Genomic DNA, 27,664 nt, shown 5'->3' on the forward strand with positions numbered 1-27,664 from the left:
AGTTCTCCATCATTCAACCTTTTGGCCATAAGGCTTGAGGCAGCAATGCTATGATGGAGATTGATTTGACCAACCTTGATTGTAGCCATTGGTTAGCAGTATGAATGAAACCAGAATGGCTCCTATCCTGGTTATTTTTTGGAAGAAAGATCTTCCTTTATCAGCTCCATTGCTTCATCAATACCAAGCATGGAAACTGGTGAGTCAGGTTGTAATGTTACGTCTGACCCAGAGTCCAACCCAAGCTCTGAAAAATCAAGAGCCCCAATTGAACTTACCTTGGAATCAGGGGAATTTGCCGGCCAAGGTTCCTCCTCCTGTTCCATGTCCTCTTGGACATCAGGTTCTACAGGGAGGTCCGATGTTGTTGGAGCCTCAACTGCTTTTTTCCTGTTAGGATCGTGGATAATTTTAAAAACTCCACGATCCACTCCAGTCAGTGCGCAAAAGTTAGCCCTTGCAATTGCTTCAGCGTCTTCAGGCTCCACCTCAAAGATCCATCTAGAGGTGCCAGGTCCCACAGCACTTTGCAGAACCCTCCACCCCATCGACTTCAACCCTGGGTTTAGTCTCTGAAGACGCCATAAAAAGGTGCTCTGGTCAGAGAATTGCTCCTTAGTTTTAAAGGCAACCTTCACGGGCTTGGGAAGCTCGTTTGCCCCTATGACCTTGAGCTTAATGTTACCCAAGGCTTTGTTGTTAAAGTGGTCTTTAATCCACCCAACAGTAAAGTCATTACATTGAATTACCAGCGCTCCTCTTTGGAGGTGGTTATTATAGATCTCGGGCATTCTTTCGCCACCAGGAATGGCGTCAGTCCGCTCCAAGATTTCCTTCAAGATCTTATTTGAGTTTTCCAGAGAAAGCTTGTCCGGAGGAAAATCCTCCAGGACTATAGCAATCCTGGTAGACCCAGTTGCACAGGCAAAAGAGACCCCAGATTGGAGGCCCCCGGTTGGATCCCCCTCTCCAGCTCGGCTATCCCCACTAGGGGGAACCACTCCGCTGGATTGGGCTTTCTTCCCAGGAACAACATCCTCCCTGGGCTTCTTTCCAGTTTGGGTTGGCGCATTGGGAGAGGGTGTTGCATCAAAAGACCTAGGTCTCTTAGCTCCTCCACTCGCCGCAATGGCCCTCATTTTTCTTAACTTCTTCTTCCGGCTCTTGGACAGTCCAATGGTACCAGACACACTGTCCCCCGAGTGCCTCTGGGGACCAGAGACTTCTACAGAGGAAGGGCCTGAACCTTTGGACGCCTCACCAGCATCCGAAGCAGACTGCAAAGCAGCGGTATTAGCACTGGGCTCACCCGAGGGCTTACCATATGCTACTGGAGACTGTATTACACTTTTCGAACAGGAACCTCTGCCTAATTCCTGAACACATCCCTTGTTAACCGGCGCGACGGATGATGCCGTATCCAAGGTTTTTCTTTCGCTCATCATGATGTTTGCCTGCCATTTAGTTACCCAGTGAGGGGTATCCAGGGGGCACCACGTGGAGGCGGCAGGCATTACCCCCCAATTAAGTTATAAAAAATATATAGACTGTAGTTACAAAAATTAATGCTATTTTTCGTTTTAAAATTTATTACTTAAATAGTTGCCTAATGTCTAACATTATTTTTCTCTTTTCAATATGTAAGACTTAGAGATTTAAAAAGCACTTGATAGTTGTGGAATTTCAGTTTAATTATTTTTCTACTGAAAATAAACAAAATACAATTTTTTTTCTGCATTTTAATGTCCGTTTATTCAATAATTCTACCTTTCCATGTCCTTTGTTCATCACTCGCTCTGCTAACGTAAAATCCTTTCCAGAATTCTCTCACTCTTTTAAAAGTGTATTTTTCTGGTTAGGAATGCTTCTTTTCTTTTTTTGAAAATATACTTTATTAAAAATGATTATCCTAATGTTTACAATGAAGGAGTAATCTGTAAGAGAATGAATCAATTAAAGAAACTGATAAGAAAGCAGGTGTTTGTGTAGTCTAGAAGGGTAAGCGAAGGAAATTCTCTATAACTAATTCTAGAAGAATATACAAATCTAAGTATTTTATCTGTGACTATTCAAATATTTAATTCATAGTGCTTTGTTTTCCTTATCATTATTAGAGGAAGAAATCGTCATTTTGTTCAACTTTCCACTTCTTAGTCCAATAAGTTTATTACATAATTAAAGTTTAAGTCATTCAATTCTGTTACATTAATGAAAGGAAATGAAATAAATCAAATTATGTTTTTTTTATTTGAGATTTTAGTACAAGAATAAAGAGTGGAGAAAAATAATTATTTATAAAATATATCTATCTTTATTTATCTGCATTGTTGCAATCACTTCGCCGTCAATTCATTAAACCAACAAGATCATTTCATCAATAGCTAATTTCACTGACATGATAATTTTTTGATTTATATTGTTCTGGCCTTTTGTTTTGCGTTTGACAATTTTTAAATATTAAAAAAATTCAAATAGTTTCTCGGAATAAAAAAAAAACTTACTTAATAAAGGAAAATAATAATTAATAAATGAAGTTTAACAGATAATATAAATCAAAATTGAATTGACCATGCCGATGAAATGATCGCTAAGATGATTATGTCTGTGTCATTGAAATGAATGAGCTAGAAAGTATGAATCAAAATTGAATTGATAATGTCAAAGGAACGAAATGTCGATGAAATGATCGTTTCAGAGATGTGAGAAGTCCGCAAAGTGATCATGTTAGGGATATAATGCTATGAGCTGACGATAAAGTTATTATGGAGACAAAATGAGCAGGTGATATGAGCTTTTGATTTCGTGTCTGTGAAGTATTGACAATGATAAGAGTGTGTCAAATCTAGTGGTGATTGAAATGGATACGGAAGCAGAACTCTGCCTCAATGGAAACACTTCGCATCTTCTCACCCTTACATTATCATGTTTTTAGCATGTGGATTGTCATAGAAGAAGAAAATTCTATCTTGATTTCTATCTTGAGTTTCTATCTTGATTTTCAAATAAAAATTTATTTTTTTTAAGTTTGGAAACTACATGAAACTCTAAACTACATTAAACATACTAGTTAAAGAAAGCAACATAGAAATTTTAGAAAATATTTTTGACAATTGAATGCGGAAAATAATATGGAAAGCAGAGGAGAAGAAGGAAGCCTGGAACTGGCCTTCTTTCGTTATGGCGTATTCGAGCGTTGCGATTGCGAATTTTTATTCTGAACAACTGAAGGAGCATTCTCATCGCATGCTGTTACCACGGCTCTGAATTCAATCGAGGAGATATGAGAACCTAATTGGTCAAATATTTTCCCATGAGAAATTCACCAATCAGGTTCTCTATTTCTCCTGACGACGATCGGAAGTGCGGAATTCAGGCTTTCCCCAAGCAATAGCGCCATGAATGTCGATGGTTTATTCTTTATATTCATTCTGGAAATTTCTTTCTTTTTATTTTCATAATAGTGTATGGAATCTGAAATGTAAAAATAAAAGTTTTATTATGAGGCTAGCATAAGCAATAATTTTTTGATTGAATGTCAGAAAAAGTTTTATCTTTAATTTTAGTTGGCATCAGCGGCAAGTGATATCAATTTAGTCAACAATATGGCAGCCGCCAATAAAAGTAATGTGCCTCAGCTCTCTAAATGGCAATTAGCTTTACTTATTGGAGTAGGAACACCAGTCGCATTTGGGATTGCGTACTGGTATCTTAAGAAACGAAAAAATCAAGAAGGTTCTGATTTGTCTTGTGAAGATATTTATGAACAAAACAATGATACCAACACTAGAAAACCAAACCTCTTTAACAAGTCGAATTCTGTTAAAAAGGACAATCCTAAGGTTCCTGAGGTTTGTTAAATTATTATGTCATAATTTTGTACATCTACGAGTCACCAGTTTAATGTCAGTGCTTAATAAATTTTTATATACAATTTAATGATTGATGCAACTGTTCTTCTATAAGTTAACCCATGTATACATTAATTTATGTGCATGTGTTAAGTTATTTTAATAGCTTTTTTTTTAAAACTTCAATTATTAATTTTTTTCAGCATTCGAAAAATTGACTCTTGCTGTTTGAATCACAAAAGTTGCATTAGCCAAACAATGTCACCTTGAAAATAAAACAACTATAGAGTGTTATCAGCTGTTGCATCATTCAAATAATAATCGCCTTTTTAATGCCTAACTTATGAGAGTTTTTTATGGCTTACAGTATTTATACATGGATATTAAGAACACTTTAAGTTGTGAATAAATCGTTTAAAAGGCATAATTTTAAGTTCAACTCTCAAAATTGAAACTAGCAGTGTGCCATTAAATTAAATTGATGTAAAGTTGCAAGCACTTTATTGCTGTTTTATTTTAATTGTCATTGTTAAAAACCAACCATTGGTGGTACATGATCTAAAATTTCTGTAAAAGTTATGAGATTCTTCATAATTTGACAATAAAACAAGCGGGCTTACAAATCTGTTAATCAGTATATTATTATCAATATATATTTATCTTTAATATGTAATGAAATGATTTTTGAGATCTTTTACCAAAAAATCAAGTTTTGGCTTTATTTGGCAGCGGTCCGTGAGAAATTAATTAAACGAGAAAAATTTAAACAGATTTGAATTTTTTTTATTTAACTATGTCAGTTGCTCTTTCTGGCACGAGTTGTCTTGCAGTCCAATACAAATAAGAAGTATCTCGGGAAGTGGAGAGGGTCTTGAAATAAGAACTACAAGCATCTTTGAAGCTTGAATAGTTTCATTGGTGCTCGCCATTCATATCTACATGTTCCTTACATAAAATGCCATCAGCAAGTTTAATACGGTGCAAGTGTGGCAGAAGGTAGTAATGTCCAGTGAGCAATGGCAAGGATGAGACTACAATGGCTCTAGGAAGCGTTTTCGGGAGACAAGATATTAGAAGGCTCTCCCAAGATTTATCAACAACTTGATCTCTATTGTAGGTTGCTTCGTAGTTTGAATTTTTTGTTTGATTTGGAATTTGCCATTTCTCATCTTAGCGGATGACTCAGGGGATTCCATGAAGGATGCCTCTTTTGCGAGATTTTGTTTGTTTTTATTTCCCCACACGCCACTGTGAATCCATTGAAGAATTATTTTCTTACAAGTAGATAGTAGAGTGTCAATGGCAGTTTTGTAATTGAATTCAATGGCGATATGAGCATAATTTGAAGTGGTGTGTATTGCTGCTTGACAATCATTCAGAGGTTGAAGTTCCCCTCTGGTCTCTTTAAGATCATAAAAAGAGCCAGGAAAATGGCAAAAATTTCTCAGTCGAAATTATCTGAGTTAAGGCTTTTAAACTCTCTTTAAGTTGAAAAATTCTGGAGAAAACACCAGCTGGGTCTCGTCCAGTAGTTTACCCAGTTAAACCTTCTGTTTAGATATGTACCCAATTGTTACTAGGGTAATTTTCATTGATGGTGACAAGAGCAGCAGCTTTGAGTTCTGGGGGGGGGGAGGCTGTTTTACACAAAAATGATTATCCCAGAAGGTAATTGTCTTGAGCGTGATAAAGAATAGGACTGATATTGGCTAAGAGGATAAAAATTTTAATTAGTTTGAAGCAGCCCAACTCTCTGAAACACCAATAACGTCTGGTTTCCACTGGTGGATAATGGTTTTTAGTTCGGTAAATTTGTTCTGTGTAAAGTCACCAACATTCCAAAAAAGAGTTTTTGAGACTAGCTTTGTTCTTGCTTTTGAAAGAACACCTTTTTGCGGCCATTGGAGATGTCTGCATTGATGAATAGATTGCAAGACGAATGCTATAACAGATTTAGTGTTATCCAGGGTGCACGACAACGAGGCATGTTACAGTACATCCCACTTAGAGAAAATAAGTACTTTCTCTCTTCGAACACAAAATATCAATTAAACAACTTTCTGCAAGCAATGTCTTAGTTCTTGTCACTAGTATCAATCCTTTTATGACTACTTAATTTTAACTAAATCTGTTCGAAAGTCACTAATTTTTTAAAAGTTAATTTTTATAGAACTCTATATTGATTTATTACATATATCCGTTTCTTTAAATTGAGCAGTTTTTTGAAGGTATTATAGCTAGGTTTTGACTTGTCTTATACAGTCAGTATCGGTTATATGATAAGCTCATGGGTCCAGAATATAAGCGGTGTGACCATATATGCGATGACCAAATAGTTAATATGGCGTGAATATATTCTGGAATCAGAATGTATTTTTTAAACAAATAATTCAACTTTCAAAAACGTTTAAAAATTAATTATTAAGGTGCATAATAAGAAAGAATGCAAAAATAATTTTTATACTTTTAGAGAAATTTAATTCTTTACCTTAGCATATGTACATGTTCAAAAAAAAATATTCTAATAAGCTTGTCTGTTTCTTCTTCTTGGTTGTTAAAACAACTTTTTCTAAGTCCCTGATAGTTTTTAAATGTTCATCTGCTGCATCTGAATTTGCAAAAAAACACCTTAAGTCATCTTTAGCCTTAAGAGCATCAGCTGTTGATACAGACTTTTTATTGCATTCAGTATCATCCTCATCGTCACTTCCTTCAGCATTCAGATTTAAGACATTAGATACAATGCCTTCCACAGTTGCTTCACAATTAGTGGGGACATCAACGTCTATTTGGGAATACAAATTTACGTCCAGCATTGCATAGCCTCGGATTCGAAGATTTCTGCCAATTCAGCTAATGGAAGGTCTTCCTCAGAATCCTCTAATGATACCGAAGAGTCTGGAGAACTGTGGAACCCCACGTGACGGAAAAAATTTTCAATAGTCTTCGACGACACCGTGTTTCAGCTTTGGTCAATATAGAACAGTGCGTTCAAAGCTGAAACGTGAAATTCTTCCTTTCTGTCTATGGCGGTGATCATATCCCGTAGAAGAATCTTTCTATAGGTACATAGACTTGAAGCTTTGAATTATGCCTTGAGCTAGAGGCTGCAACACACATGTGCTGTTTGGAGGCAAAAATACGAGCTCAGTCGATTTCAAGCCCTCAACAGGACAGTGAGCAGTGCAGTTATCAGCAATCAATACAACTTTTCTGTTTTTCTTTAAAAAATGTAGGTCCCACCTTCTGAGAGTTTTTTCCCAAATCGTTTGGGTCATCCATGCTTTGGAATTGGCATTGTACAAAAGGGGGAAAGATTTACAATTTTTCATGCATCTCGGTTTCAGAAATTTTCCAATCACCAAAGGAATCATTTTCTCCGAACCATCCATGATTGCAGATAGCAAAGCTGTTAAGCGTTCCTTACTTTTATTTCCGCCTATACATTTTTCTCCTTTGAAGCAAAGGGTTCTGTCGGGTAAGATCCTATAGAAAAGTCCACATTCATCGACGTTGAACACGTTGGCAGGTTCATATCTTTCATGAATATCTCGCAACACTACGTCTTTCCATTCTTTTAAAGAACTGTTGTCAAAATTAGCAGCTTCTCCGCACAATTTCTTAAAGAATAGGTTATTTCTTGCATTGAATCGCTGTATCCAGCCATTGCTTGCAACAAAATTTGATTCTAAAGCTTTCTCTTCTCTAAAAGCTTCTCTATTTCTAAAGCTTTTTCTTTTAGAATATAGGAGCATTTTGTGATCGTGCATATTTGATCCATGACAGAAGAGCCTTCTCCACATTCTCATAAGGTGACACATGCTGACGTTTGCTTTCTCGGTCGCTAATTAAAACATCTGGAGATCTACGTTTGACTGCCAAAATGTTGTTTAAAGTTGTTCGCGGTATAGAATTTTCTTTGGCGAAAGTAGCTTTTGAAAGGTTAGACTTTTTAAACTTTTCAACCAATTCATTTTTTCCCCGATATTGTTAAATTCTTTCTTTTCGAAGCCATAATGAAAGCATGGATACGTTATTCGTTCAGTAATCCAATAAAAATGTTCTTTTCTCTCAACTTCAACTCCTTTTCAAGCTCTGAGAGATAACTTCAAACGATCAAAAGATCTTTTGCCCTTGGGCGGGGAAAAGAATGCGAGTGGTCAAATGAAGAGAGGGTACGGTCATCAATGAATGCAAAAGTGAAAAGAGGGTAGGGTGACGAAATAGAGGGGGAAATTCCAGTTCTCTCCGGGGGTCGAAGGAATGTGTTTACCTACTGGTCATTTTTCTTGGTTTCCTGTCTAATGAAATGTCTTAAAATGTATCTTTTTTCAAAAGAAAAAAAAAGGAAACTGACCATATAACCGGTAACTCGAAAAATAGGATGACCGTATAAGCGGTGAGCTTTACACATTATATTAAGTTAGACGGGACTTTAGAAAATTGACCATATAGGCGGTACTGACTGTATTTTTTTTTATCTGCAAAAAATATGGACTGCTAGGTAGAAAAGGGGATTCATGATTTTTTCAAAAAATAAATTTTTTTACTTAGGTTATAAATATTCCGTGATGTTGACAAATTTTCTCCAAATGGTGTTTGCACATTTGTGTATATTATGCTAATCTAGGTATGAATATATCAACAAACCCCTTTAAAAAAATTTTCTTTTTACTGTGTTTTATTCAATTTATTTTGCCTTTTATTGTATATTTTCTTCATGTATAAAGGATTTTTTTTAGAAACAATGCTTTAAATTGAACTCGGAATAAAAAATTAAGAATACGAAACGGTAAAATAATTTATTCAAAAGTATTTCAAAAAATATAACACAATAAAAACTTTTAAAACATGCCATAAAACGACAAATTAACCTGATTAATTGGTCACCTCACAGTATTTAAAAATGCAGGGAGGGGGCGTCTCATAGCATCTTTATTGGAGGGCAAATGTATCATATCCAGAGAGAACAATGCAACAATGCGAAATATTTTTAACTTGAGAAAATTTTGTAGCTGTAATAATTTTTTTTATGCTTATTAATTTTAGAAATTTTTGTATTTTCAACGGTCGACTTCTACACCTGACATACTAGAAATTTGTTTCATAACCAAATGGGGGTTTTACTTATAGGTTGGGTAATATGGTTTTTAAGCTTATTTACTTTAAAATCAAGAAATTAAAAGAAGTATAATAATAGTTTTTGAAATAGCCTTTAACGCAATATAGCAATATCAGGCTCTTTATTACAAGGGTGCCAAGAAAATCACTGGCATTTCTTCAAGTCTAAGTTCTTGTGGTTGACTCGGCAATTGAACAAATGTGACTAATATAGCAATTGAACAAATATGTCTATTCCTAAACAATTGAAATATAAGAAAAAGGGTAAGATTTTGTTTAAATTGGATGATTACATCTCATGAATAATTTTATTTGTTCTACTTAAAATATTGATTTTCGTTATTTTCATTTTCATAGACTCCTTATGAGAAAGCAAAAGCTTTTAAAGATAAGGGTAACAAATTATTTAAAGAAGGACAGTTTGATAAAGCAATTGAATGCTACACCTCAGCAATTGAAATGTGTCCACCTGACCATTCTGATGATTTAGCTACATTTTATCAAAATAGAGCAGCTGCATATGAGAATTTAGTAAGTAGACTGATAAGTTTGACAAATGATGTGAATTTATTGTAATATCAATGTTTGATTTTCCCTTTTGCTTAGCTCAGGTTGATTGTAATAGACTGTCAAATGTTAATCAAATTTTTGTTGGCATGTTGTATGCTTTTCTTAATTGTTAAAATTTAAATATTTAGTGGCAATGAATAAAAAACTCACAAAATAATTAGAAACTTTAAGACTGAAATATATTCTGATGCATGTTTAAATGTGGTTCAATATAATAATAATCATTATTTCTTGTTTTAATTTTTTTCTGAGTTACTTAATATTTTTATAAACAGATACTATTTATTCATGACAGAAATTTATTCCTTATCATTTTACATTTAAAATTATTTTACTGAATTTCTCTTCAAAATATTATTTGATAAATCAAAGTTCTTTATGTTAACGAGAGAAAAAATATAATTCTCTTAGGGTCGTTTAATGCAAATCTTATATCAAAAATATTGTCATGCTCAAACAATCTCTTTTTATTTCAGATTTTACTTGTTTTAACATTTTGATTAAAATGCAAAAAATAATTAGATTTTATGTATTCATATCAAAATCCAATAATTCTATTTTTCAAAAAAAAATTTTTTTTTGTAAATTTTTAAAAATTTTGGTTATTTGAGCTGTTTGATTAAGTTCTGTATTTTTTGGTTTTTAATGTTATATATTACTTATCTGTTTTTACTGCAATTTTTTTATACAAAATTTATTTTTATTAAAACTTTCTAATATTTGTTTTCCCTACATTTTAGAAAAACTTTGAAGCAGTTATAAATGATACTACAAAAGCCTTAGAGCATAATAAAACATACTTAAAGGCTTTATATAGGAGAGCTAAAGCATACGAAACTACTGCCCAACTCCACAAATGTTTAGAGGGTAATGTTTTCTGTATTACAAATAAGTATTTCCTATTTTTCCTGTAATGTAAAGGTTTGTTTTTAATTATGATAATAACATTTTAGTTTTTGAATATATATTTTTATGCACAATTATAAAAAGCATAATAATTGAGCATAACTTGTTTGTATGATTGAAGAGCAAAATGTAAAGAATTTTAGTTGTTTAGTATTTTAATTTTTTTCCTTTTTAAGAAAATTGTTGAAAATTCTTTTGTATCTTTAAAAAATTCTGCAAAATATATTATAAAAACTGGACTTTTTGTGCTGTGAGGAAAGGCCACACAATAAATTTCTTCTTTGCGTACATAAATCTGTGTCCTGTCTTGACAAACATAGCTTTGTATTAGACTATATTGCATTTAGCAAAATTAATGTAATAAGTGGAAGTGTTTTGAAGAAATTGAATTTCTTTATAAAATGTAAGGAGAGTGTCTTACATACAGGGTATCCGCGCACCTGGAAAGTCATGAAATGTCATGATTTTAACTATTTTTTTAAAAGAAAAATCATGAAAAGTCATGGATTTAGGTCACTGAAAAATCTAATTTTTAAAAGAGAATTTAACTCCCTCTCCCCAATTTTACGGTGTTTCGAATATCTGAATTTGTAGCAAAATCAACACTCAAAATCATATTTTATTAAAATATGAAAAGATTTTTATCATGCTCTTTAAAAACTATGGTGTTCTTTCAAGAAAATGAAGGAAAAAAACTTTATTTCTAGAATGAAGTATCTTTTACATTTCTGTGATTTCAGAATTATTATTATTCTTTTTATTTTATCAATTTAAAATTCTAGCTGAAGCAAGCCAGCCATTGGCAAACTTTTTTTACTCCGAAATGAGAACAGAAAAATCAGGAGTATTTCTTTCCTTTCTGATGAACAGGAAAAGTATATTTAGAATATAATTCTGCAGAAAAAAAAAAAATATTCACTCAGCTATTTTATTGCTTCAACTCTTTCTTTACTCTGTTTTTTTTTTTTAAAATCAATAAATATGAAGATGTAGAGTATAACAATTTTGGTTATACCTATAATTTTAATTATGCTTTTTAAATTTATTATTCTGTTTTTGTCGGAGAAAATAATAACTTCGTTAAGTCATGAAAAGTTCATGGAATTAGCCATGGAAAGTCATAAATTTGAAAATTTAGAATGTAGCAGATACCATGTACATAAAGGTTTGGCTAAGATTTGTTATGCGTTAGCACTCATTTTTCAAAATTTTTCATACCAACATTGGCAATGTTGTGTACTGTAATAATCTTGAGTGTTAGAGTAGAGTTTGGAGTGATGCGCAAAATAGTAATCTGTTATTACAGTAAGCTCAATAGCCAGTTATAAGTTTTCCCAGAAATCCACCACACTGATGTTTTTTTAAAGTTTCCAGGTTTTTTTCTTTACAATCTATCTACATTACGCAGATAAATAAAGAATATTCAAATTACTTTTGAAGTGATGCGCATAATCTGCTCAAAGTGATAAACAGTACGAATCGCTTGAAGTGTTGCAAGTGCAAGACTTATTTTAATTAGAAGAATTTTGTTTTGAATTTGAATGGCTGGCAAGTTGAGTGTGTGTTAAGAAGTAAACTTGTTATATGTGAAAAGATTTATTATGTCCATAGAGTTAATTTTTTTATTGTACACTTGCTAAAACAAAGCTTTATATAGTTTCATTGGTATAATTTCAAGGTATCTTGAAGAAATGAAATAAGATACACATTTTATGCAGACACAAAACAATTGTTTGAGGCTAGCATTTGATATAGATCTGCAGTTTTGTGCATGGCGAATGCATGTTTTGTGTTAAAAAATTAACATAATACAACTGAATTTTGAATTTAACTGGGTTGCAATATTTTATTCCAGTTTTGGAATGTGATGTTAGAGGCCCAAGAAAAAAAATGAGCCAAAAGTGATTGGCAAGCAAACAATTCACACATCAGGTGTAGATACATGACAAATCAGTTCCGAAAATTCTATGACATTATCTAATTAAAAATGGCTAAGCTTTAATAGCACTCGAGAATTGAAGATTTTTTGTTGTAAAATTAATATGAATTGTAAAGATTTGGTTATTGTTGATGATAAATCTGCCCAAATAATAAATTTTATATAAAAAAAAAAATGAAATAAGCCTAATGAGTTGGATAATTTTTTTTACAAATTATTCTCCCATGTCAATATTTCATGTGTATATAACTGCACTTTTTTTTAAATCATAAAATGTATATATTTCAATTTACATGACTTCTCTATGCCTCAATATTGAATCACTCTTCTCAAATCTGGTTTTATTATTAGTTCTATCAAACAGGTCTGATTTCATTTTAGTTATCACTATAAAACAAAAAAGCTTGAGCATGAAACTGCTCAAGCTTTTTTTACTTGATCATGGATTCAAGCTGTTTAATATAAAAAAAATTCAGATATTCCAGTGAATTTTTTAGACCTTCAGGTCCAGTCCTACTACATTTTAAGTCTATTTTTTTNTTTAGTTTTTTTTTTTTTTTTTTTTATCATTCTGAGTTATTTATAATTTTTTTTTAAATCATCATAAATTGAATCTTTTTTTGTTTTATTTTTATTTATTCTGTTTTATATGTTAAATTAAATTAAATTTTTGACTTATTTGTTCAATTAAGCATAATTTAAATCTTTTCAGATGTAACTGCTCTGTGCATGTTTGATGCATTTAGAACTGAAGCATATTTAAAGCTTACTGATAAAGTTCTAAAGGATTTGAGTAAAATTGAAGCAAAAGAAACTTTCAGTGTAAGTAACATTGTGTTTTAAGATATTTTAAGAAATGTGTGCATAAATTTTTTTTTCTAGGATTTCAAAATTATTAATTACTTTTAATTTGTTATTAATGACAGTTTTATTTTGCTGTGCTAAAATAATGATCTAATTTTGTGTTTCAGAAAAGAATTCCACGCCTGCCATCCAAGCATTTTATACGTCATTACTTTATTTCATTTAGTGAAGATCCTATTATGAAATCTGTAGAGGAATATAAAAAGCAGATGAAGGAAAGAAATCCATCTGAATTGAGGTAATTTTTTTAATCAGAATTTAAAAAATGAACAAGTTATATTAAAATATTTGATAATTAACGTTTTGCATTGTTTCCCAACTGATGATAGTTATTCATTAAGAATTCATGTAAATATTATTATTTATATGATTAATTTGAAAATAAATGAAATAATAAATTTTCATGCTTAAGTTTTAAGTTTCTTGATCTTTTGTTCGATACTATTTGGCAGCAAAAACTAGCATATTTAACTAAAAAAGTTTCTAAATTAAATTATTAATTTTTGATTTTGGTGCATATGTCCCATTTTACAGTGTGCATGTTAAATTTGTAGCTGCAGCACTAAAAAAGTTCAATTTTTGAATCTCTATTTGTTGATATGATTAGTACAGATTTGTTAGTTTTCTCAGCAATTCTTATTTAGAAAATTAAGTTAAACTATATAAAAACAAATTTCTAAATACCTGATACATCTTCAATTGACTACCATAAGCTATTTTCTTACAGGATGCAATTTATCTCTTTTTAAATCATATATCACTATTTACAACTGTCAATTTAATAATCTGATATTTCACTAAAAGTTATTTAAGATAATTCTTCAAAAGATTTCTTGCTCAATATTATATGCTAATGTACAGTTTTGTTAAAACACAATCGACATTTTCATTGCATTTGCAAAACATGTCTATCTGATAATGGATATTTGTCTAAATGCAATACTTGATCCAAACATTAATACAGTCAGATATAGAGCCTCTTCGTTTCTTTGTCCTATCAAGGAGCTTTAAATATTACTGGTTGGAAATTAACGGTGGTCCGTTGGTCCATGGTCACAGAAATTTGAGTAAGAGCACTGTAAAATAATTATACTTAAGAACAAATTTTTTCAATTTCCTGTTGCAAGGGTTCTCTAAATGGATCAGAGATACTTTTGTGTCTCTCATTTCAAATCTACAATCCATTTCTCTCTACAAGCTACAGTTTTTATGCAATCGAATAAGATATTCCGCCCATCGCAGAATTTTTTTGAGCTATCTGCTACAAAACTCTGCCACTAATATCTTTCTTGCAAGATAATTTTAATAATAACAAACATATCCGTTATGAATTTTAAATAATAAGCTGTGTTAACAAAAGAGGGAAAAAACTATGCTTAATTTTTTTTTAATTGAACATATAATGATTTTTTATTCTATTATATGTGATATTCTCTATAACTATTTTCTTCTATTGGCTTTTTATTATAGTGCACATTTTTTATGATATATATATAGTCATATGAAGTACTAAGAATTTTGGTATTAAATATTAAAAACAAGTAGTTNAATCCAAGTTGGTGTTAATTTATTTTTTCTCTTGATTTATTCTCACTTTTGCCTGTTCCTGAATTATGCACTTAATTTCTGATAGGTAATATGTAAAGTTGAAATTTCATTTTTACACTTTAGAGATTTCATTCTTGACTTAATAAATTTCAGAGCTTTATTTTATGGCTTGCAATTATTTATGATATGTGTGGATGAATTGTAATAATCTTCTGTTATGTAATAAACTACCGTGTGATCTGTTTTTATCCTAGCAAAATCATATATTACCCCTAAAATTTGCCTAAAATTTTTTGAAAAAAGTTCCTAAAATTACCCTAAAATTTTAAAAAACTTTGCTGCTACCCCTGGAAATCTGCAATCCATTTCTCTCTGCAAGCTACAGTTTTTATGCAATCGAATAAGATATTCCGCCTGTCGCAGAATTTTTTCGAGCTATCTGCGACAAAACTCTGCCATTGATATCTTTCTTGCAAGATACTTTTAATAATAACAAACATATCCGTTATGAATTTTAAATAATAAGCTTTGTTAACGAAAGAGGAAAAAAACTATGCATAATTTTTTTTTAATTGAACATATAATAATTTTTTATTCTATTATTATATGTGATATTTTCTATAACTATTTTCTTCTATTGGCTTTTTATTATAGTGCACCTTTTTTATGATATATATATAGTCATATGAGATACTAAGAATTTTGGTATTAAATATTAAAAACAAATAGTTCTTAAGTAAGTTTTTATGTTGATAGCTTGCATTTTTTTTTTTTGTAATCTCAGTTTTTTACTTTTCTATTTACGTTTGATTATTTTACTGCATAACTTGAATAGTTTTTTCACCCTTTATTATTTTTTTATTAGCTTTGACTGTACTTATTTTTTTTTGTTTATTAAAGCACAGCATTTCTCTGAAATTTGCCAATGCCAGTGCATTTTGAAAAGTCGAAATTTTTCTGTTTGCACATCATGGGTATATAGCCAATTAAGAAAATGTGTGTTGATTTTGGCTTTTCTTTAGTCTTAGTGGTATTTTTTTTATACCCAAATCTAAAGTTTTAAAATTGCTGTTTAATATAAATGCTATTTGTTGTAATTTTATAAGAATACGATTTTGATTCTGCAATAAAAAAAGCCCAATAATCCTCTCTCTCTGCGATAAATATTTTCAATAAAAAATGTTTCGTAATTTATTTTCTAGTTTTGGACAGTTTAAAATAATGTTGGTATAAAATAATGTAACATCCTTTGTATTTTTGAAAACTAAAATCAGTTTTTTGTTAAATATTTTGCTTGCATATTTTTTTTTCACAATTTAAATACAAAATTGCTATTTTGGATCAAAATACAAAGAAATTTAGATTGTAGTAAACAAAAGTTCACAAAACTATCTATGTATCTAGATGAAATTCCGAGTTTTTCTTTGGTAACATCTAAGTACAGTTAAATAGTGATTTGTTATGAAACATATTCTTTTGCATGAAGCATATTCTATATAAATTATGAAACATATTCTATTTAATTTAAATCACTATTTTAAAGAAAAAAGTGTCTCAAACCTTCAAATCATGCACTTGAAAGAATGGTTAAAAGATAATGATTTTGAGATAAGAATTCAATTTTATAGTGTATAGCTTATGAAAGTACTGAATTAAGCGGTTGTTTTTCTAGTGGTTTTAGACTAGTCATTCATCATTTTGCTGAAGAAAAATTTGAAGAAATTATGCCATGCTGTGATGTTGAAATTGAGAGGAAAGGTCCAGATATGGCTGAAGCATTATTAGTTAGGGGTACTTTCAAACTTCTTCAAGGTCAAATCAGTGATTCTTTAAGTGATTTAAACCAACTACTTGCTTTAGAAAGTGTTGATGTAAAGGTATGATGTTTCTGTTTTAACTTTCACAAAATGTCTATTTTCAGTTACTATTTATAAGATTGTTTTTCTTCGTATTTTGCTTAGTTTTAAAGTAGCTTATGTTATTATTACGATTTAAAAGTTTATATTTAAAGGTAATCTATAAATTTAGATCTTCAATATAGATTTTAAAAAAATAGATGCAAATACATTATAGAACAGTAGTTTAGTGATTCCCTAATTTTTTTAATTGACATTGTCATTTACTACAGAACCTAGTTAGGGATATGAGTTTTTTTTATATATATAAGAGTTAGTAAGAGATATAAGATTTTTTTTTTATCATACTGATAGTTAAAACATCTTAGGACAGAATCTTAAAACCTATGATTTCTATCATTTGACCCTCTAAGCCAGAGGTCGCCAAAGTGGTCTATATAGACCCCAGGGGTCTATTTACATAAGATGGGGTCGATCTGAACCAGGGGGTCGATTGGTCGAAGGATTATCAGTATTTTTCAGATATGTGACAATTAGAAATAAAAGAAGACATGGAAATAGATACAGGTAATCTTCAAAAAGTGAGCGACGATTTTAAACTGCGTTTTGTTGATTTGGAAAACATTGACATCCCTAGTTGGATTATTGTGCCATTTTCTGCTCAAATTGAAAACGTGGACATCAACCTGCAAGATGAGCTTGCTGAATTATTATAGGGATTTGAAGCAAAGACGCTTTTTAAAAATTTAACAATAAGCAAATTTTGGACAAATATAAATATAATGCAAAAATATGTAAGACTTTACGAAATAGCTCAGCCATTTATGATAGCATTTCCAAGTTCCTATATGGTTGAAGCCGGTTTCAGTCACGTAAATTCAATCTTAACTAAGAACAGAAATAAATTAAATGTGGAGTTTCGAGGGGATTTAAGATTAAAATTGACCAATTTTGAACCCAATATAACGAACCTTGCAGAAAAAAAAACACCAGGCACACCCATGTCATTGATTAAGAAGCAATAAATCCGTAGTTACTTTACTTATTATTTCTACTTACTTATAATTACTTATTATTTCATAAATATTAAGGTATTTATATTTCAACATTAATATATTTTTCATAAAACTATTGTTACACTATGTACTATTACTTTAATAAATGTTCAAAATCATAAAATAAATGTACAAACACAGTATCTAATAGAGTTTTATTTTAATTAACAGAAAATTACTTTTATGGGGGTCGATGGAGATTTCGAAAAATTATGTAGGGGTCGATGATCAAGAAAGTTTGGCAACCCCTGCTCTAAGCATTAATTCCAGCTTTTTACGTTTCCTTAGTTCGTGACTTTTCTGCTTCAAAAAGCCCTACTGGTTTACTGAGAAAGTATTAAGTATCACAGAAATTTTAATACAATACTTAAAAATTAATTGGTAAATTTCACCATAAAAACCGTAGATTTTACTGCAGTTTTTTTTTTATTGTATCCAACACTTTGTCAAACCTGAATTCTAATTAGACATTTCATTTTATCTTTTATGTATTTTTAATTTTATATCTTACATTTGATTAAATCTCATATTTTTTATTAAGTAGGTTAAAGATTATTAAATAGTTTTGTGCAAACTATTTCTGAAATTCCAAATGTAAAGTTTAAGCTGTGTTTGTTTTACTATAAAAATCATAACTCCGGTTTGTATGCATGTCATTTGTTTAATTCTTTATTAATTATTTATTTTTCTAGGTGAGAGTAAACTGCCTTATTAAAGTAGGCTCTTTAAAAGTTCAACAAGAACAAATGGAGGAAGCCTTAGAAGATTTTAACAAAGCTATCCAATTAGATCCAAATAATGCTGATATTTACTTACATAGAGGACAAGTATGTGTCTTTTTTTTAATCCGTTTTACTTTTCCCATTTATTATTTGTTTTGTATTTAAATCTATTGTTTTCCCTTGCTGCCATCACCATTATTAAATAATTATTATTTTTATTGAACTTTTTTATTTGTATGCATTTTTTTTATCGAGAAATTTGCTTTTAAAGCAGGTTTCTTGTTCGTTTTTAATTTTTAAAGCCATGTCAGTAATCTTCAGTATTGTTTTAAATTAGTGCATTTAATTGTTTGGTATAATAGCACTAAAACTTATGACACAATTTGTTTTTCTACTTAAATGGATTTAGATATTAGACACATTTATAGCTAAGATAATTATTTATAATACATTTCTTTTGTTTGTATGTGGATTCTACAGGCATAGTTTTATCAGAGAAATGCATTTTGGAAAATTCTACTCAAGGAATATTTTGTCATGACCTCGAAAATTTGTGTAATAAACATGTAAAAATATGCAACTTAGAATTAATGGTGATATGTAAATAATATTTACGATATTCTAATTTTATTTAACTTGAAAGAATTGTAACTCAATACAAATATTCTTTTTAACAATTAATTACTTCCATCAAATTGTTACCTAGATTTGTTAATATGTATATATTTTTTAAATTAATTGTAGGTATATGTGCTTATGGAACGAATTCAGGAGTGTTTGAAAGACATGGAAAAGAGTTGTTCTCTGAACCCTAATTTCCCATCTGCAAGAGCACAAAAATGTTATATACAGTACCGTTGCGGAATTCAATTCAATGATGAAAATCAAAAAGCATCTGCTTTCAAAGGTTTTGATGAAATTGAGAAAAATTTTCCTCTCTGTTCTGAAAGCTACTTCCTCTATGCTCAGGTAGAATAATGAAATCTACTTTCTCTCTTATGATGTTAAAAAGTATCATTGTTTTTTTTTCATTTGAAAGGTTCATTTTTATAATTTGAAATAATATTAAACAAACTACAGGGATTAGAGAAGCTGAATATATTAATATAATTTTTTTTCATAACTAATTTTACTTCTTTACAGCTGTTATAAACAAAAAAACTTTCAATTACTCTTTAAGTTAATTTGTACTACTATTCTAAAAATAATCATGTTTTTATTTAAATCCGATTTTATTTCATATTTTCTGATTAAAGTTCTGATAAAATGTATTAATAATGCTAAATACTTTTTTTAATAAAAATATTTTTATTAAAATACTTAACATTTCTTACCAAAACTGTTAAAATTGAATATCTGAACAAATTAAATGGTTTAAAAAATTAATCTGAAATAGTCTAGACAGAAATGCTTTTCATTATTTTTGTACCCAAACTATAATTTAATAAGCTTTAAAAGTATTTGTTGTATTTAAAGGTACTGTTTGCATAATATGAGAAATTGTTAGGTTTGCTGTTTTGGTATTTATTTAACAATGGCAAATGTTGAAGATTCTAATTTTTAAGTCAGCACTTTAACAACAATTACTTTTATTGAAAGCTTTAAGGAAATTAAAATTATTGGTTGTTAAATTATCTTACTCTTTTTAGCCATTATAGTTTTTCTGTTACATTCGCTAAAAAATTAACAAGATAAAACAACTAATCATCATAGTCCAGTAAAAGCAAGTTTTGGCAAAATTATCACTTGCTGGCTCAAATACATTTAAGTAGTTTTTCTACTCTTAATTTAAAAGTAAATTTTTTATTAGTATTTTTACTTATTTGTTATGAATACAAATTGTTTCATTTATTTAAAATTGTTTTTATTCATAGCAACGAAAAGCAAATTTTTCAATAGGAATATAAAATTGCCCAGCATGTCCCACAATTTCATGTCATATGTGACTCTAGGTATAGCCTGTATTATCTGCATATTATTTTAGCTTTTTCACTCAGATAAATAGTTTTTTAAATGAGTGGAAAATAGCTTTTTTTGTAACCTTCTAGAAAAACCTTTACTACATACATGGACTTCTAATATTATAGGGGTAGAGTCAGTGTATTTAGTAGATTCTACTAGATTTAGTAGAAATATATTTAGTAGATTTTTAAGGTTTTCATATAGGTAGTGCTTAAAAATACATTGTTATATTTTTAATGATAGGAAATTGATGCAAGTAACATTATGAATTATTCACTAGGTTTTGATTGAATGTGGTGAATATGAAAAAGCAGAGAAATATTTTAAAAAAGCTGGAGAACTGGATCCTAATGACCCTAATGTGTTTGTGCACCAAGGGTAATTATTTGCTTATTCTTTTTTAAATTCTTAGATACCATGGCTTTTAACCCTTTGTTATTTTCAATACTTACTTTTTTTTTAGAAATGTCTTTCAAAAAAGTTAGTTCCTTTTTATTTATTAAGATTTTTTTTACTAGGATCTTAGAAAATTTTATCTTTTAAGGAAAGTAACTTTAAAATTAATAAAGTTATGTACCATCCAGTCATATTAATGTGATCATGTGTCAGAAGCCGGAATAACCACTTTTGGCAAAGCAGACTGCTGGGGAATTTGCAGTTAGTCAATTAGGCTTTTAAAGGTGTTCAGTGAATGTTGAGCCAGTGCTGTGGCCAGCTGCGTTAGGTTACACGGTTGAGGATCCATGTTGCAAGCAATCTGATTGAAGTGATCCCATAAATGCTCAGTCAGGTTTAAGTCTGGGGAGTTAAGTGGCCAGGGAAGTACAGTAATTTCATTCTGATGCTCTTTGAAGCACACTTGTATATTGTGATATGCATGCACATCACATTGTCCTGCTGTAAGTTGCCATCATCCTGAGGAAAAGTAATTAACATATACGTTATGTGGGAGGACATGGTTGTCAAGGACAGATGTGTACGCATGTTGATGCATACAGGGTATACTTTTACCATGGCAGCAGGCGAACAGTTTACAAAATTAGCCATTTCAGAAATGCTTCTTCCCTTGCCTGAAAGCTAATCATCATGCTCTTTTGGATGCTCGATAAATCATTTTGCTTCTGCATCAGTAATTACAATGTTTTCCCATCCCTTTGGACACCGTTTCACCCTTTATCTACATACACTGCAATATGCTGCCACTTGCCTACTGTGATTGGTTACTTCAAGATAACTTCAAAAGTAGGTATCAGTCACATTAATGTCACTGGACTAAGTAAATTGTTTTGGTATAGTTTTTATTTACCAATAAAATATTTTTATTTAAATAAATTAGTGATAATTAGAATTTTCTGGTTTGTCAAGCAAAGTTTTGTGATGTATGTTAATGTATTAATCTTTTGACTTTTTCCCCCATCCAACTGACAGAGGAACATAAAATTTGTATATTCAAAATTATCGTCATGTCAAATGTATTTTCAGTGTCAATTAGAGTCATTAGATACCCTATTATGTTCAATATCTTAATTTCTATTTGTTTATTGTTTTAGTATTCTAGCCCTTCAGTGGAAAGAAGATGTTGATAAAGCTCTTGTTCTTTTCAACAAAGCTATTGAAATGGATGATAAATGTCAATTTGGCTATGAAACATTAGGATCTGTTGAAGTCCAAAGGTAATTTTTGTGCATTATCCTGCTGAAATTTTTTATTAAGCAATTTAAAAGGTTTTATTTATTTACATTAAATAACAATATTTTAATCTTTGTTGTCCAAAAGAAAGATCTTATAATTGTAACATTAAAAACATGCTTATATATTTTAGTTTCTTAAACAATTTTTTTTTCCATACCGGTTTTATAATCCAATAATGTTGGAACATTTGTGATGAATATTTATATTTTTAAAAGGCACCCTCGCTGCCACCTGTCTTTTCTGAATACTTGTTCCATGTTGACTTTGATAGTTCGTGGTGACTGGGTTGTATGTCACTCTGAAAGACAAAATTTACAAATTACAACATTTATAAAATCCTTTTGTAGCATGTCTTAAATCAGGCTATTGATAGTTTATTACGAAGTTTAAAAAAATTTTCTCTAGTAGAAGAAATTGAGAGTTTTTGAGTGAACGCATGATTAGGAAAAAGTCAATTTTTTTTTTAAATCTGCAATTAATAAGTCAAAGCATATTTAAAAAAAAATATGATTTCATTTGAGGATGTTAATGAAATTTAGAATTCTTCTGTCTAGCTAAATTTTATTAATTTCAGAAACAAAAATATTAAACTATAAATAATAAGGTGAGGTTATAACTAATTATAGGTAAAAACGATGAATAATTAAGATTTACTTTTGGCAGACATATCTTTCTGACAAGTAAAGGCTTTTAGTAAAGTTAAACAAAGAAATGCCAGTTATACTACATAATTAAGGATTTTTTACATTTAACTTTGTGCTAAATAAGAATAAAGCTAAACTAACTCTCTTTTCCTGTGAAATAAACGTTTTGTTTCAAATTTTTAATTGTTATAATTAATGTACAAAAACATAGACTTCCATTGACATTATTAATAATGTCTATGGAAGTCTATGCTCATTCTTATATCTTTTTATCATTAAGTTGTATTTTACAAAAACAAATATGAAAGATTCCTGTTTTAAAAATACATAATTACAATTTGCTTTTATAACCAGATAATCTAGTTTGAATCAATAAATTTTATTGCTTAGTTTTTTTTTCTCATTAAAATTATGTAAGCTCTAAAAGTATTTCTTAAAAGATTTACACAATTCATCATCTATTCTCCAGAAAAAAATTCTGAGTCAAAGATATCAAGCTTAGCTTCTTCACAAGGTTGAATTAAGTGTCCGATCGTGTTGAAGTCTTTAATCCTCAAGCATAAGATCTATCCTCATTTTGCATAATTCATATAAAATGCTCCTTTGTATTAAGCTTTTGTCTTACCCATTGAATTTCAAATGTTAAGTGTACAATTAATTCCTTGCAACAAATACAGTAGAATCTCGATTATCCACGGAATCTGCTAGCAAGGTCACTACAGTTAATTCGGAAAAAAAAGAAACCCTAAAAGTAAGGTGAAAATGCCAAAAATAATTTTTAAATGTATATATTTTAAACATATAACATACTTCATAAAAGTTTATACATAATAGCATTCAGTCACTGATTTTTAAAAAATTCAGTCACTTGGTTTTGCTTTTCGATCTCTTTGCGAAACTCCCAAACAATCCGCACCAGATATAATTGGCGCTCTGCTCTATTTAGATTTATTGTCTATAAAAAGCTGAATCCTATTGGACTGGCAATCTACTTTTTGGACTGGCAATCTACAAATATAAACAATTAATATGATCTTATTTACAATTTACATTGGTACTGTTAACTATAATAAAACAAATTTTATTAATTATATTTTCAGGGGAAATATAAAGAAAGGTTTAGAACTCTTTGAGAAGGCTGTTGAAGTTGCACATACTGAAACTGAACTTGCTCATTTGTATTCACTATTGTTGGCAGCAAAAGCTCAGGCTAAAACAGCTGAGAGTTTTGGATTTAATGCAGGCTAAATTACATCATACATTAAAGTAATGAACAAATTTATAGGTGTACAAAATAATACTAGTTTATTTTTCAATCAAATACGAATTTTTCTTTATATTGTACATCAAGATTTTAGCCAACTTTGCACTGGAAAAGAAAGCAGTTGTAATATAGTGCTGTTACATTTTGATTTAATATTTTGTGATTAGTTCCTGTCCTAAATTCAAAGCAATAATTTAGTTGAATTATTGTTAAAAATGGTGTCAAACTATGAATTGTGTTGTAAAATGAAAGGAAATTAAATGTTCGCTTTACTGTTTATTGTGATATGTTTTTTCTTATTGTATAATAACATTTAATAATTACAATTTTCATTCCAACGTTCCTAATATTTGTCTGTTAGAGCTCATTTTGCTCATGCATAGTTTAAATTACTTTTCTTCATTACTGCTATTTAACAGCTTAATATTATTATCCACTTTAGTGGATAATTTTTTTGGTATTATGTACAATAGAATTACTAATTTGCAGCACATTTTAATCAAAGTTATATTTAAAAGAAAATTGGCATTCTACTGTTGATGGAAAAGCCATCTTTTGTGATAAGATCCAAAGATTTATGTGAAGAATTTCTTGTAAAAACTGCATTCTTAATATATTCTATTTTTTAAAAATACAACATGTAAATATTTGTTTATTAGCCTTAAATTGAATTTATGCAAATTAAATATCACTTTAATGGAAGTTGGAAAGGAATTCATTTGGAATTTTAAAACTAAAGTTTATTACTTATATCATCAAACCTATTAGCAAGCCTCCCTTCATGGTCTCATCTAACATTTGATAGTTGAAAGGGAGACAAAAGGTATTAAATACGAATAAAAATCTATTCAATTTGGCTGACTACAATGAATAACTTTTGATCTAATTTTTGGATTTTCATGTTCTAGAACTCAATCTTAATAGCTCAAATAAGCTAATTAATAAGTGCAGATGATACTTTAAGTTATGAAATCAGACACAAAAACATGCTATCTGTAAATAAACAAACATTTTATTCGCGGATGTCTGACCTTCGAAATATAGGCGGTAGCCGCAATCTCGGGAGTGAACCTGAGTTTGGACCCCTTAATGGCCTCTAGCGTATCTCACCATATCTTGAGTACTTTTAAAGCGAATCGAAATTTTTTTTAGCACAATTATAAAATTCGTTTATCCAAACATAATTCTATGCAAAAGATAACATTTAGTAAATATTTATATTTAAGATTGGCCAAAAAAATTATTAATTGTAATAAAGTATACAATTTTTTGCATAATTTTTAAGAATGTAATTTTATGTAGCAAAATCAGTCGAATAGTTCTTGAGAAATCGAATTTTAAGTATTTGACTTTTTTAAAATTCTGTTTCTCACAGGAACTTTCGACCAACCTATATAAAATTACATACTTTAAAATGATGCAAATGATTGTATACCTTACGAATCAAAATTCTTTTCGACTATTATTTTATAAAATAAGGAAAAATAATAAATTTTTACTGAAATTTATTTTTTGCATGGAATTATCTTTGGATAAACGAATTTTACAACTGTGTGCAAAAAATTTTCAATTCACTTTAAAATTTCTCGTAATACAACAAAATATGTAAAAAGTTAAATTAGCGTTAAGGGTTACCATCTTTCCCAGATTGCAGCTACATTATATTTTGTTGGTCAGAAATCCGAATCCGTCAAAAACGGTATGTTTTTCTGTCTAGTTTGGTAAGTTAAAATATGGTTTGCTCTAATTAATTAGCATTGAACTATTAGGAAGTTTCCTAGAACGTGAAGATATGATCATTAGATCATAAGTTATTCAGAGTGGACCGTTTTTTTGTTGTTGCCGCACTACATGACTTGTGGGGAAGTTATTTCATGCTTATTGTTCTGATGTAACACTACCTAATATCTTATAACAGAAAAAAGAATTGCTGATTAATTTAAGTATTGACTTTTTTACAATAACAAAATAGTTAATACATTAAATGTAAAAAAAAATTAACTAATTCTTGTTTAGTAACTATAAGAATTTTTTTAAATTTATTTATATATTTTATAAAAGCATGAATACAACAAAAATACCTTATATACTCTAGTGAAATACCTTACCTTACCTTACCTTATATATACCTTATATACTTAATACTCTAGTGAAGTCAAATATTGGGAAAATAACTTAAGCACTAAATTATCCATTTTGTAATCCATTATTTGAAGCTTAGAGTACACAAAAATTTGCGCTGAGCTGACTAAAGATAAGATAAATGAAAAAGTTGAGCTATCCAAATATTCAACATGAAACAAAGAATAAAAAATCTTTTTCTTCCAGTTTCAGTGCTTTTCACGTGTAATATTTATTCACATTGAATCTGAGTTCAGATCAAGTGTTTGAGATATGTATAAATATTCAAAAATAAGAACAGTCTACAATAAAGAACATTTTTTACTCTCATTGTTTTTTACTCTAATCTTTCTATTCTTACAACATAATGAAACCCTTGTAATATAATTTTGTCAGTATTTTATAATAAATCAAAGACTCAATTCAACCAAGAAATTTAATTTTTATATATATTTTTTTTTTGTATCTTGTATTAAACAGATAAAAACACTTGACTTTATAGAAAGTACTAATAGTTTTTAAATTTAAAAATGTCTTTTTAGATTTAAAAACTATTTTATAAAATTTTATTGGCCAACTTTTTTCCCTGCCATGTTATAAAGTCCAGAATTTTGCCTTGTGAGTCTTAGTATTAATAAATATGTATCATATTTATAAGAAATGCCTGTAGTCTCAGCATGTACATGATATGAACTTTGTAGATATGTTTGTACTTAAAATCTAGTAAATAATATTTAGCATCACTATAAATAATACTGGATATTGTTGTTTGCATCAGAGAATATTCATACAAGTATTACTACAAATATTTTTTTAATAATAGACATTCTTAAAAGAATATATCGATTTTTTTTTCTTCTGCTTTTGTTGTAGCTATAATTCTTGTACTTAAATACAGTTATTTGCATTGTTAATATATGTATTTTCATTCAAGTATTTTTTATTACAATTAAATTTCTTAACACTGTTTCTAGTGAAGCCTATTAAAATATGTATTTGTGTCTTATAGCACAATAAAAACTTAAATATTTGTTTATTTTCTGTGTCATTAAAACTGAGGGCATTCAAAATTTCAACAAACTAAATTTGTAAAGAAACCTTGAGCATGTATGAATTAGTTAGGAAAAATATGAAAATTGTTAAAAATAATTGAAAGAATTGTTGCCCACGGCTGCCATGCCACAAATTATAGTTACACAAGATTATTTTAAATTTCCCCCTGGTTTTCAAACAGATCAATAAAGTAGAGTAACTCTTGCTCCGAATAACGAATCATGTACTCTATGTGTAAATCCTTGCTCACATGACATACAAGAGTTGGACAAAATAATGGAAACTATTTTATACTAACTCATTTTTTCACATTTCTTAAGAACTACTTAGGGAATTATATTGAAACTTTAGAAGCATTTAAGTCATGCAAAACAAAAACCCCTACGATATTAATCATTACTTGATTGAAATATTGTAAGGTGAGTAGCATATAGATGTTAAAAAGTTATCATTATTCATTTTCTGTAATCAGTGGCGGATCCAGCGGGGGGGGGGGGGG

General features: G+C 29.6%; 1 protein-coding gene and 1 long non-coding RNA gene across 5 annotated transcripts in view; one reads left to right on the forward strand and one right to left on the reverse strand.

Annotated features, from left to right (window-relative positions):
- Window positions 1–3,559: 3,559 nt before the first annotated feature.
- On the forward strand, window positions 3,560–27,148 carry LOC107447261 (translocase of outer membrane 70). The gene is made up of 11 exons (XM_016062136.3): window positions 3,560–3,848; window positions 9,327–9,500; window positions 10,280–10,406; window positions 13,097–13,206; window positions 13,356–13,486; window positions 16,469–16,673; window positions 18,400–18,534; window positions 19,174–19,398; window positions 20,672–20,769; window positions 21,942–22,064; window positions 23,828–27,148. The coding sequence occupies exons 1-11, from the start codon at window positions 3,603–3,605 to the stop codon at window positions 23,973–23,975; spliced, it is 1,722 nt and encodes a 573-aa protein (XP_015917622.1). The 5' UTR covers window positions 3,560–3,602; the 3' UTR covers window positions 23,976–27,148.
- The window catches only part of LOC107447262 (uncharacterized), a 163,909-nt gene continuing 158,352 nt past the window's right edge, over window positions 22,108–27,664 (reverse strand). For all 4 annotated transcript variants that reach the window (XR_011636880.1, XR_011636881.1, XR_002376562.3 and 1 more), the window contains one exon: window positions 22,108–22,381. This is a non-coding gene — a long non-coding RNA (uncharacterized lncRNA). The remainder of the gene's footprint in view (window positions 22,382–27,664) is intronic.

Source organism: Parasteatoda tepidariorum, chromosome 5 (genome assembly GCF_043381705.1).
Source record: "Parasteatoda tepidariorum isolate YZ-2023 chromosome 5, CAS_Ptep_4.0, whole genome shotgun sequence".
Lineage (NCBI taxonomy): Eukaryota > Metazoa > Arthropoda > Arachnida > Araneae > Theridiidae > Parasteatoda > Parasteatoda tepidariorum.

Bases quoted from the DNA above. Each gene is read 5' to 3' on its own strand.
- LOC107447261 (XM_016062136.3), top strand. From the start codon at position 3,603: ATGGCAGCCGCCAATAAAAGTAATGTGCCTCAGCTCTCTAAATGGCAA. The intron at 13,487-16,468 runs GTAATTTTTTTA...TTGTTTTTCTAG, and splicing joins AGAAATCCATCTGAATTGAG to TGGTTTTAGACTAGTCATTC. The intron at 18,535-19,173 runs GTATGTGTCTTT...AATTAATTGTAG, and splicing joins TTTACTTACATAGAGGACAA to GTATATGTGCTTATGGAACG.